Source organism: Aspergillus neoniger, assembly GCF_003184625.1.
Source record: "Aspergillus neoniger CBS 115656 unplaced genomic scaffold BO87scaffold_40, whole genome shotgun sequence".
NCBI lineage: Eukaryota > Fungi > Ascomycota > Eurotiomycetes > Eurotiales > Aspergillaceae > Aspergillus > Aspergillus neoniger.
The window spans coordinates 147,690-158,983 of NW_020291168.1; the positions used below are offsets into that span (position 1 = coordinate 147,690).

The following is an 11,294-nucleotide window of genomic DNA, read 5'->3' on the forward strand; positions in this document are numbered from 1 at the left end:
TTAAATCGCAATGTGTATAATATATATGCATGTACACTGAGACATTTTGTAAAATGTAAGTAAATCTGCAATTGATGTCACATAGTTCTCAACAGTCATTGTGGGAGCCATGGGTGTGTGTGCTGCCACCCCCAACAGGCGATAATGGGAATAGACACGGCGTTATCGGTACTTTCGGCCTGTCCCAGATGCAACGCTCCATGAGCTTCCCCCAACAGAGTATCATCTCTAGAGTAATTCCCGGATAACGGCAAAAAGAAACTTAGGCATTTCTGGGTTATGGGCTAGCGACTTTCTCCATTCAGGTCCCTGTGATGCAGGGGTTCAGGCATCCCACCACTGATTCCTCCTCATTAGTCCTTCATCCAGTCACAAAAATCACGCACGTAGTAATCAGCCCCAAGAAAAGGGCTAACGCGAAGCTAATGCGGTCTCTTTGGCTCCAAGCTGACCTCGACCCAGACCATGCCATACTCCAAGTTGGAAGAGATGCAAGTGAAATTACGCTGGTGATAATACAATTAAGAGAGCATTTATAGGCCAATGAGAGATTGGGCAAGTTGATGCTACCTATACGCACCCTAATATCCGAACACATTCAGGCGGGACAACAACCTGCTTCTTGCTTGGAAACAGGGTCAATGGTTATGCCCCCACGGCAAATCAAAGAAAGCTTGAAACGTCCTATATTGCAGCCAGATGGCGATACACCTTTCCTACTACTCCCGAAGCCCTTCTGTCTAGCTAGTCCCACTTTACTCAGCTACTCTGAAAGTCCACACACTACTAGTACATATTCCGCCATATTTCAAGTTTCTAACTTTGCCCGCCTTCCATCACAGCTGCTCCCACGCGTTACAATCACTCTCGTCGGGATACTTTGTCTTCATACGCCGACGCAAATGTAGTCGTTCAACCATAAACCCTTGCATCCAGATCCGACCTTAGGGTTCCACTTCTCGATGTCTCCGACTGTAATGCCTAGAGTACTAGCGATACTCCCGCACGTATCACCCGAACGGACAAAGTAGAAGGTAGTGCAGTCACTTACCATGCCCGGCTCATAGGGCGTGGGAGTGGTGATGCCATTACCTGCCGAGGTTGTCGTGGTGGGCACTGTGTAGTCAATGGTGTCAACACAGACATAGTATCCCAAGTCTAGATCGGAGCAGGACGAGCTGACAGCCGGGTTCCAGCTGTAGAATGTGGCGAGGGGAATTTCATATTTGGCGGCGATGGCTTCGCAGGTATCACCAGATTGAACGAGGTCGAACTTGTTGCATTTGTCTGTCATGCCAGTCTGGATGGGTGTGGGTGTGGTGATGCCATCGCCGGGAGTAGTTGTGGTCACTGGGATGGTAGTAGTGGTAACTGGACCGGTCGTAGCACCGGGGACATCTACGCAGTAGTAGTAGCCCGCCAGGATATTGGTACAATCTGCGAATTTGGTCTCGTCAGCTATGGATAATAATCATGAAAGAGATGTAGAGCCTACCCGAGTTGACAGATGGATTCCAGTCAAGGAACTCACTTGCGCTGATGCCGAACTGGGCTTCAATCTTTCCGCACGAGTCACCGGTCTCAACGAGGTAGAATTGGTCACAGTCGGCAGCAGTGCCCGTTTGTTGGGGTTGATATGGGGCCGAAGAAGAAGAAGAAGAGGAAGAGGAAGTTGTTGATGGTATGGGAACGATGGAAATGGTAGAAGTGGAAGTGGAAGTGGCCAGAGATGAGGAGCTCACAGTTGGCCCACTCGATGAAACAGTTCCGAGTACACAATAACTTTGGCCTGCCACGAGGTCCGGGCAAGTAATCTTTGGGTTGAGGGACTCCAAAGCCTGCACAGTCAGGCCCCAGTCGGCCGCAACAGACTGACAAGTATCCCCAGAACTGGCAGCGTACTCATAGCTACAACTGATCTGCTGACGAGGGGCCAAGACCATCGCCCATGCCAGGTGTAGCTGGGGGAGTACAAAGAGACCTGCCTTTAGTGATGTTGGCACCATCATGGCTGATAATGATCTGAGAATAATTAGTAGCCACCTAAGAAGTAAACAGAGTTATACGAAAGCTGCTATCTGGGAGAATGAGGCCCTTTCCAAATAGAATGGGAAAGACGAGACTGTCAAGCCCATTATAATATGTTGGAACATGTTTCTCCGTGGGCTGATCGGAAAGACGCAATGTATCCGTTTTTTGGTCTAGCGGTATCACATCGGCTTATCCTGTCGCGCAACAGCCCAGTTATGGCAATGCTGGCACTGTCTAGCAACTCTTCCACGCTATGCTTCGCATAGAAGGTAATAAACGTCTTCGAATTCGAAGCATTGGAAGCGGAAGTCCGGATTATTCCGTACTGAGACATCGTCGGGAGCGTGGACGGAGTCCGTATGATCCCCTAAAATCGAGCTGAGTGAGGTGGATAGCCACCACATAGAACTAATGCGAAGTCAGCAGGTAGTCGGGTTTGTCGGATGACTCCCCCAATCATACCAAGCAGAAGCGTCTCCCGCAATTTTGGGGAGGGTCGGGTAACCTACGGCGGTGATTAACCGCCATAGTAAAGCTTCGCAAAAGCCTGGCAAGGCTTAGCTTAGGCGCTACCGCTGGCTAGCTTGTCAGAACGGCCAATTATCTTGCCAATCATCTTGCACAGTAACCCCGCTTCCCCCCTGTCAGGGACAAACTTACTAATTGAATTTCTCATTGGTGAGGTTTCAGTATTGTTGCATTCTGTTGAACACACAGACCCTTGAGGTGCAATTCGTTAGGACAAATAGTGAATACTGCGATATCAGTTCCCGGCCGAAGGACCACTGGAGCGGAGTGGCAACCCGGTGGAAATTAACATTTTTGCCAAGGAAGACAAGCTCATGAGCATTGAACCCTCGCTTCGCTTCACTTTCTGTAGAATCCTACGCTGTAAGGCTGAACTAGTGGGGCCATTAGGCCCCCGCGGAAATTGGACGGGCGCAAAGCTGCTACACACCACTGCCTGGGCTACGAGTGGACGATTTTGATCTCGAGAGTACTGAAAATAATATATTCCCGATATTATCACTACCACATAGAAAGAAAAAGGCCCACTTGCCCAATTAGGCCAGAGGCCCGTAGTAAAGGGCTAGGTACATCGTTGTCAATCAAGGTGGATCAAGGCAGTCACCACGGTTAAGAGTGTAAACAATGTCGATGCTGCGACGATGCCGCGTTGTCCCGTGCCATTGGATTTGGACGAGGGAGTCGGACAAGTAACGTTGGGATTCGCCGATCGCTCTAGAGGGCTACAGGCATAGGCAGTTGCCGCTGCCCATATACTGGACGCCGCGGAAGCATTGACCGTCGCCGCGCATGGGTTGGTTGTCGGACTGGGCCCAAGGACGCCGCATTCTTCCCCGATAGCAGTCACGTTTAACGCATTGGCGTTTTGGATGCCGCACGTACCAGAAGATGTAGCTGCTTCAAGACTAGGTGCCTTCCCTGACTGGCTGACAGTGAAGACGATGTCATTGTGAAACTTGATGTCTTGAGGTTCACTGCCATCCTGAGAACAATCGGAAATATGCAGGGTCCAGGCAAAAGTCCAGGAGCCGTCCGGGTAGGGGAGGGTATCAACGAATCGGGTAACAAAGTGAAGACCAGAGGTCCGACGAAGCGAGTTCAAGAAGCCCACCGTTGATGGAACCTGGAGAAGACCGGTTGTTGCCTTCCAACAGATCCCAAGTGATGTAGGCCTCCAAGCTGGAAGCCAGAGGCGAATTCTGCAGCGCAAACACAATGGGCATCAGGGCCTCGGGCGCGTAAGTTTCGTTGCGCGGTGATATCAAGTCAACTTCGAAGATACTCGAATAGGCATCTGAAGTGCCATTGCCCATTGCAATCATGGAGCTCACCATCAGTACGGTCCAAGTAAGGAAACGAAGGTAGATCATGTTGAAGGGAAAGTGGAAAACGAAAGTGGGAGGATTGTAATACCAAACTTGGCGATTAACCCCGGCTGTTGGCTGTTGAAGGAATGGAAGAAACTGAAACCAGAAAGAGTGAAGAGAAATAGAGAATAGGAGTCAAGGGAAATTCTCCAAGCGGCTAAACGGATGTCACGGCATGATGCTGCACTCCTGAGCTGCCCCGATCCCTGCAGGCTCCGCTATTCTTGCCCAATCTAGGGTCTTTCATATTGGACCCAGGTGGACTAGCGCGCATAAGGGTCCGATAGTAGCCGCCCATTATTTTAGTTCATTTTGATAATCAATCTCTTATCTTGTCGTTATTACTACCAGTATATTTTAGATCCACAGTTGTACAAGGACCCTTGTTGCACCATGCGGACGACTATAGATGCAAGCTCCGTCTCGCCTACAATTGAAACCCCCCAGTAAGACACCGCATTAGCATTCAGGGGAGGCCAAGCACCGAGGGCGCATCGTTTGCATGTGCGGCATCTCGATGATTCCTTCGTTGGCTCGATTGCCTGGCGGAAATTACGACAGTAGATCGACCACTGATAGGTTGATCTGGCCGGGGATATGTTCTTTTGAACGAAGGGTTAGTTGTCAGCAGAAAGTATAAAAACCATCGTCACGTAGCCTGCTTCTGTTGGGCTCATCGGGCACATTGTGGCTACTAGATCATGTCTCTCTTTTTCCAGGTTTCGTGGCTTCGCCCACACACTCCATTCCTTACGTACCTGTATCTCACTCTTTTCACCCTTTTCTTTCTTCATTCGCAACTCTTCCTCCACCACGGTACCTTTCCGTCTTCCCGCCAGTCCTGGGTATCAAGGCAGGTCAGTTGCTTGTCCAGCACGATGTGCTGCATCGGGCCCTAACCCTGCCAACTGGTCCCTCTATCACAACTTCAACCAGTTCGCCTCGTGCGAAGAGTCTATCTTTTACTCTTTTTCTTTTGTCGATCCTGTCGATGAACCTAACAGCCTTCATCGCATTTACGCCTGCACGTCATTTGGTCCCGATTGGGCCAACGTGCCGGCTAACACGTCAAACCTGGTCGCGCAGTCGAAAGGGGTCTCGCCCCCGTTGAACGGCACATACCAGATCGGATTTTGGCCCTCCGCACAAGGTTCACCGGTCTCGTCTTCTCTCGCTACTCTCACCAAGCAGTTCCGCCAATATCTCTCTAATGGGCTCGGCGCCGAAAACCGTCCGACCATTTTGTTCGCCAGCTATGGTTCTACCTCAGTTGGGCTTTACATTGGTCAAGCTTTACAGAAACAGGGCATTGGCAACAATGCTCTGGCACACCTGGAGAGCTTCATGACAGAATCCAATGCTAGTCTGTCGCCGAGTGTGGCTATGCAATTTTGCCAGCCGGGTCAAACCTCCCACCACGTTTTTGGCATGATGGCGACTGGTAATGGAACATTCGCTGCTATTCAAGACGCCCTTGCCTCATGGTCCAAGGCAGAATGCTTGGCCTTCCCGTCAATCCAGAATGTCACCGGCATTGTCCCACTCGTGACGCCGTTGTTCCCTTCCTCGATCAACTCCACCTCAACTTATGGTAATACAACCTTCGTTCGGGGCAGAGTCTTCACCCCTCGGACTACCTGTTCTACCGTTCAGGTCGTCTCTGGTGATAGCTGCAGTACCTTGGCTCAGAGATGTGGGATTACCCCAGCTCAATTTACCAGGTATAATCCCGGGTCGAACGAATGTTCTACCTTGACTCCTGGAGAGCACGTGTGTTGTTCAGCGGGCACATTGCCCGACTTCACTCCAAAGCCTCAATCTGATGGCACTTGTGCCACCTACACCGTCCAGCCGGATGACAGCTGCTCCAAGATTGCCGCTACATACAGTATTATCGTGGATGATATCAACAACTTCAACCAGGACACGTGGGCTTGGAATGGCTGCAAGCACCTTTACCCTCATAATATCATTTGCCTTAGTACAGGCAATCCACCGATGCCCGCCTCGGTCTCTAATGCAATCTGTGGGCCACAGGTGCCCGGCACCCCGACCCCTCCTAGTGGGACGAATATTTCCCTGCTAAATGAGTGCCCTCTCAATGCGTGCTGCGATGTATGGGGCCAAGTAAGTATAGTGCCCTCACTCGACCATCGATGATGTGACTAACGATGATCCTAGTGTGGTACGACAGCCGGGTTTTGCACCAACACTGGCACGGGGGCGCCTGGAACCGCGGCGCCGGGTACCAACGGCTGTATTTCGAACTGTGGCACCGAGATCGTGCGGAGTAGCCCTCCTGCAACGTACCGGAGTATTGGCTTCTATGAAGGATTCAACTTGCAGCGTCCCTGCCTCTACCAGGACATCTCTCAGCTCGACATCTCGGCCTACACCCACATTTATTTCTCCTTTGGCGTGTTATCCCCTTCCTATGTGGTCCAGATCCCTAACGCCACAGCAACATACGAGTTCAACCAGTTTAAACAGATCCAAGGAGCAAAGCGCATTCTTTCGATTGGTGGCTGGGCATTTTCAACTGATCCGAGCACTTACATGATATTTCGGGAAGGCGTCACTGCCGCCAACCGTCTGACCATGGCCACCAACATCGCCAACTTCATCAAAGACAACGACCTTGATGGCGTTAATATTGACTGGGAGTATCCGGGGGTAAGAATCATGATAACTTGCACTTCTCCTGTGTCTTTGTCTAGATTTGCTAATTCATCCTTCCCCTCTTTCCGTTATAGGCACCGGATATTCCCGGCATCCCTGCTGCTAGTACTGATGACGGTGACAATTATCTCGCTTTCCTTGTGGTCTTAAGAAACCTCCTTGGCGAGAATAAAGAACTTACAATTGCGGCACCGTCGTCATATTGGTACCTGAAGGGCTTTCCAATCAAGAAAATGGCTCCGGTCCTAGATTACGTCATCTACATGACCTATGATTTGCACGGACAGGTATGGCTTACCTCTCAATTTCAGGATGTGGTGTATGGCAAAGAGGTCTGATCAAAATTTCAAAACTGCGTCCAGTGGGATTCCAACAATCAATGGTCACAGCTTGGGTGTCCGACTGGCAATTGTTTGCGGTCGGATGTGAATCTTACCGAAACCATTGGTTCCCTGGTCATGGTAAGTTCAAACACTCGTTGCTCTTCCCATCACTAATTCCAACGCTTGTTTTAACAGATCACCAAAGCGGGTGTCCCCTCAAACCAAGTTGTTGTTGGCGTGACCAGTTACGGACGCTCATTCGCCATGGCCGAAGCCGGCTGCTACGGGCCTCAATGCCAATTCTTGGGTTCAGCTGACGACTCGCAGGCTGCACCAGGGCCTTGTACTCAAACTGCAGGCTACATTGCCAATGCTGAGATTGAAGCTATCCTCGCCAATTCTTCCCGGGTCACGAAGAGTTATATCGACGCTACTAGTGACACAAATATCCTTGTTTACGACGACACTCAATGGGTTGGCTGGATGAGTGATGGTGTCAAGTCAACGCGAAAGTCGCTCTACAAACGCCTCGCCATGGGGGGAACCACTGATTGGGCTACCGACCTGCAAAAGTACAATCCGCCGCCGTTCATTGCCAAGAGCTGGGCTAGCCTAATTGACGACGTCGTCCTGGATAAACATCCTTACGAAGAAGGTAACCGAACCGGCAACTGGACTTCCTTGACTTGCTCGGATCCAGCCATCCAAGATGCACTGTGGATGCCATGCGCCCAGCGCTGGGCGCAGCTGGACGCTTCCAATGCTTGGTCCGATGCAATAAACGTCTGGAAGAACATCGATAAGCCGAAAATGCCGGATGATGTCGAGAAGGACTTTTCCCTGTCTATTATGAACACTTTCCATGCCGGTGAAAACGCTTATTGCGGATACCTCAACCCAAGAGGCCATTGTTCCACATCCCAAACGTGCGGATGGTTCCAAGGCTTCGGCCGGGGGAACCGGTGATTCGGGTCCCGCGGCAATGCTGATCTATGAGTCTTTCACCGTGATAAACTCGGTAAGTCTTGCCATCCTTGTCCGGAGACGTGTGAAAAGGCTAACGAGAATAATCACTTAGGCGTACTCTCAATTTTATGACGCTATCAACGCAGTTGCTGGAACGTACATTGATAACCAGCTCCAGAACTTTGAGTCCACATTCGCACCCGTGCCTCCGGCACAAAGTGATACGTGGCTAGAAATCTTGATCAATCTTTTTGGTCTTGGTATCACGGCAGTCGCCGCACCGTACTTCAATGGAAGTAGGTTGCGCCCCAGACTCTTCCGCTTACATTTCTTGGACCACTAATCCTGATCTTTCATAGTCTATTCAAGTCTACCGGCTCTTAGTAGTGTTCTTGGAGATGCCGGGGCAGACACCGTTGCCGACATCACGAGTGCCACTGTGGCGTACGGAGCATCAATTGCGAGTGATTCACTGTCTACGAAAGCGCCGTAAGTGTCACTGCACCTTATGCAACTCCAACGTCGCTCATCAGACCTTTACAGGGGTAAATGGCAACCATCGTCCCAACAGAGTTTCACCGCCACTCTGGGGTCAGTAGTCACCGGTTGGGCTTCCCTCGCGGAAAATCAGCTCTGGACATTGTTCAATGGATCCGATACCTCCATCAGTGTACTCGGGACCTTGATTGCCAATGGTAACCTCATTGAGGGCAGTGGCGGCAGCCCATCGGTAAGCGCCAATTCAACACTCAGCACCAACACCCAAATCGAGAGCTACATCAGCAAGGCCTTCTTCGGCTTCGCCATCCCATCGGTATGGGCCGTCTCCGGGGCCGCTGCCTTCGTCGTCGACTCGGGCTATGACTGCAGTGCGCAAAACCCGTTGACTGATTACATGACGGCCTCCACCCAAGAGTCCACTTATGCATGCTACAATAACAAATTGTACTATCTAGTTTATCCACACGGCAAGTGGAGAGGTTGTCCCGACAAGGATACTGTGAAGACGGATTGCGTTGATTGTGGCCCGACATCAACGTGCTCCGACCAGACGTTCTTCACTGCGCCACCAGGACTTAGCTCCCTCGGCTCAGGATCTTGGGGGAACATTACCCTGTCTGATCTGATTATCGGGTCCGTCCGAACTTATGTCGCCAACGGCAATGCCAACGGCGGACCCGTCGCCAACCCCTTGGATGAAGACACCCTGAAAGACCTCTCGAACCAGGATATCACTACCCCGGGCTATATCCGCCTCCCAGTGTGTAGCCCCCAGGTCGCCTGGGCCTCGTGGTCCACCCCATCGCAGTCCAACTCTAGCACCCCGAATTACCCCTGTAACCCGTTACAGGGCGTCACCAAGTGCAGCGGTTACACATACCAGGATGAGACCTCGTCGGCCTCCCCGAAGGTGTCCGACTGTCAAACCATCGTAAAGAACATTCAGAACACCAACGGCGAATGGACTACTGGTATCGGACACCAACGCGACATTGCTAAGTTCGGGTCTTGCAATTTTGGCGTCCAGAATGTTGGCGTTACCGGTGATGTCACTTATCATACTGGCAGTCAGGATATTGTTACCATTATCAACGAGGCAATATCCAAGTATGCCTCTAATGGTCTTGTCGGTGCGAAGGGGTACATGGAGTGCAGTGGTGATGCAGGTAGTCAGAAGGTCGAGTGGGGTCTGTATTAGTAGTTAGTTGCTCTGACAGTTATTGGATATATATAGGCTCCTTTCTGTGAGCGCAGAAAGTGTGTACTTGTAATACAATGCCTGGTGATTAGATCCATCGTTTTCTTTTCTTTTCTTTTTTTTTTTTTTTCTTTGACGACTCTATATAGTATTTGGGGCAGTCAGACTGGGGATTCTGATATGGGAAGGGTACCCCATTTCCCCACTAACAACTAGCATGATAGGATGATACATAAACAATCGTATGTGCCATTTATCCCGAAGAAAAAAAACCATTCAGAAGGATATATACATATTCTTACAAAACAGCACACCTCTCTCTTTCCCTCTTCAGTTGGTGGTCTCCACCACGTCCCCCAAAAGCGCAATTCCCAACTTGCTCCGATCCAAGAACCCTTCCTCATCCGCCGCAATCTGCGCCGCAGCTTCGGGCGCCATCACCTGAGCCGAGAATGTTTGGAAGGCGGCCTGGTCCGCAAATGTGAGTTCGGCATAAGCATCGAAATCGAAATCAGTTTGCTGCCCGACGAGGACGGTGGCGGGCGTGAGGGCATTGCGGGTTGAGTTGTTATTGTTTTCTCCTGCTTGAGGGTTCTCGATAGTGGTGCGCGCGATGTACATGCGCTTGTGCGATAGGGGAAAGTCATCACCGGAGAGACGCTTGACTAGCTGAATATGGGCTTCGTAGCGCTCCTTGAAGGTTTGAAGGTCTAGACCAGGCTTGCGGTAGGCGTAGATGATAACCCGGACGGACATTCTGGGGTATATTCTTGGGTGGTTCTAGATTATACTGGGGGGGAAGACAGAGAGCGTGGTCCTTGGGAATCTGGGGTTTGACTTGGGTTTGATTTGCTTGTTGTAGAGATATGATTGAATGGGGCGATATTGGGGGGAGCTTCAGAAGTGAGAGGGGAAGTTGTTGGGGAGGGGCTGGGGAAAATGGCAGGTTATATGAATTTCTTGCGTTCATTTACGACCTTGTCGAATTGGGGAAAGTAGTTGATTAGAATGGGCGCTTAGTGCTGACGCGGTTATAGTTTGATGTCCCGTTGGCTGTTAACAGACCCACATTGTTGGGATCAGGCCGGCTATCCATAGACTAGTACTGCGTGCACTGCCTCGGATGAACACGTCCAGAATTTCGTTTTCCTAGAATCCTATAGCAGACGCAGGCTAGCTTGATCGCCAGGTCTTCCAGTTGAGTAACACGCATCCAGCTAGTCAAGCAACCTGTTGGTCCAATACACTGCATTCATAGTGACTCGATCTTGGGGACGGGACGAGCTAAGCTGGTTGTCACAACTTGGAAGTTTTCCGTATTCACTGCGTACCGACCCACCAATTGCACCAATAAATGGTTCTAGCAGCAGGCAGAAGTCAGGTTCAATCCATGAGTCCCCCTATCAGTATTCGCTTGCGATGACTTGCCGGCAGGACTGCTAATTGTTCTTGAGGTTCTTCTTTATATTGGTGATCTTTGTGATAACCTCGACAAGGGGTAACATGAATACTATCAAGAATGCCCTATTTTGAACTGATCTTCGCACTTGATCCACCCTCGTAATACCGCCCACGATCGGCATATGTGCCTGCAATATGATCCCAGTTGCCAATGTGCCATCCTTTCCTCCGGATTCGTCGCCTTGTCCGAATATGCCAGTCGCACGACCTTTGACTCGTTCTTTTTCAGCGAATGACTAG

At 50.6% G+C, this 11,294-nt stretch overlaps 4 protein-coding genes across 4 annotated transcripts; 1 reads left to right on the forward strand and 3 right to left on the reverse strand.

Annotated features, from left to right (window-relative positions):
- Positions 1-681: 681 nt before the first annotated feature.
- BO87DRAFT_343434 (LysM peptidoglycan-binding domain-containing protein) lies at positions 682-2,421 on the reverse strand. Its single transcript, XM_025620783.1, has 2 exons — positions 1,496-2,421; positions 682-1,437 (listed from the first exon to the last, which is right to left on the reverse strand). The coding sequence occupies exons 1-2, from the start codon at positions 2,007-2,009 to the stop codon at positions 887-889; spliced, it is 1,065 nt and encodes a 354-aa protein (XP_025475563.1). The 5' UTR covers positions 2,010-2,421; the 3' UTR covers positions 682-886.
- A 626-nt stretch (positions 2,422-3,047) lies between these two features.
- On the reverse strand, positions 3,048-3,929 carry BO87DRAFT_410037 (uncharacterized protein; the record flags this gene model as incomplete). Its single annotated transcript, XM_025626286.1, has 2 exons — positions 3,048-3,533; positions 3,637-3,929. The coding sequence occupies 2 exons, from the start codon at positions 3,927-3,929 to the stop codon at positions 3,137-3,139; spliced, it is 690 nt and encodes a 229-aa protein (XP_025475564.1). The 3' UTR covers positions 3,048-3,136.
- Positions 3,930-4,319: 390 nt separating this feature from the next.
- On the forward strand, positions 4,320-9,593 carry BO87DRAFT_400759 (glycoside hydrolase family 18 protein; the record flags this gene model as incomplete). The annotated part of the gene is made up of 10 exons (XM_025625552.1): positions 4,320-4,372; positions 4,646-6,053; positions 6,108-6,599; positions 6,680-6,892; positions 6,968-7,066; positions 7,124-7,838; positions 7,973-7,974; positions 8,007-8,190; positions 8,254-8,383; positions 8,438-9,593. The coding sequence occupies 10 exons, from the start codon at positions 4,320-4,322 to the stop codon at positions 9,591-9,593; spliced, it is 4,452 nt and encodes a 1,483-aa protein (XP_025475565.1).
- Positions 9,594-9,707: 114 nt separating this feature from the next.
- BO87DRAFT_380089 (EthD domain-containing protein) lies at positions 9,708-10,516 on the reverse strand. The gene has a single exon (XM_025624219.1). It carries the CDS (start codon positions 10,347-10,349, stop codon positions 9,924-9,926), a length of 426 nt encoding a protein of 141 aa, XP_025475566.1. The 5' UTR covers positions 10,350-10,516; the 3' UTR covers positions 9,708-9,923.
- Positions 10,517-11,294: the final 778 nt, after the last annotated feature.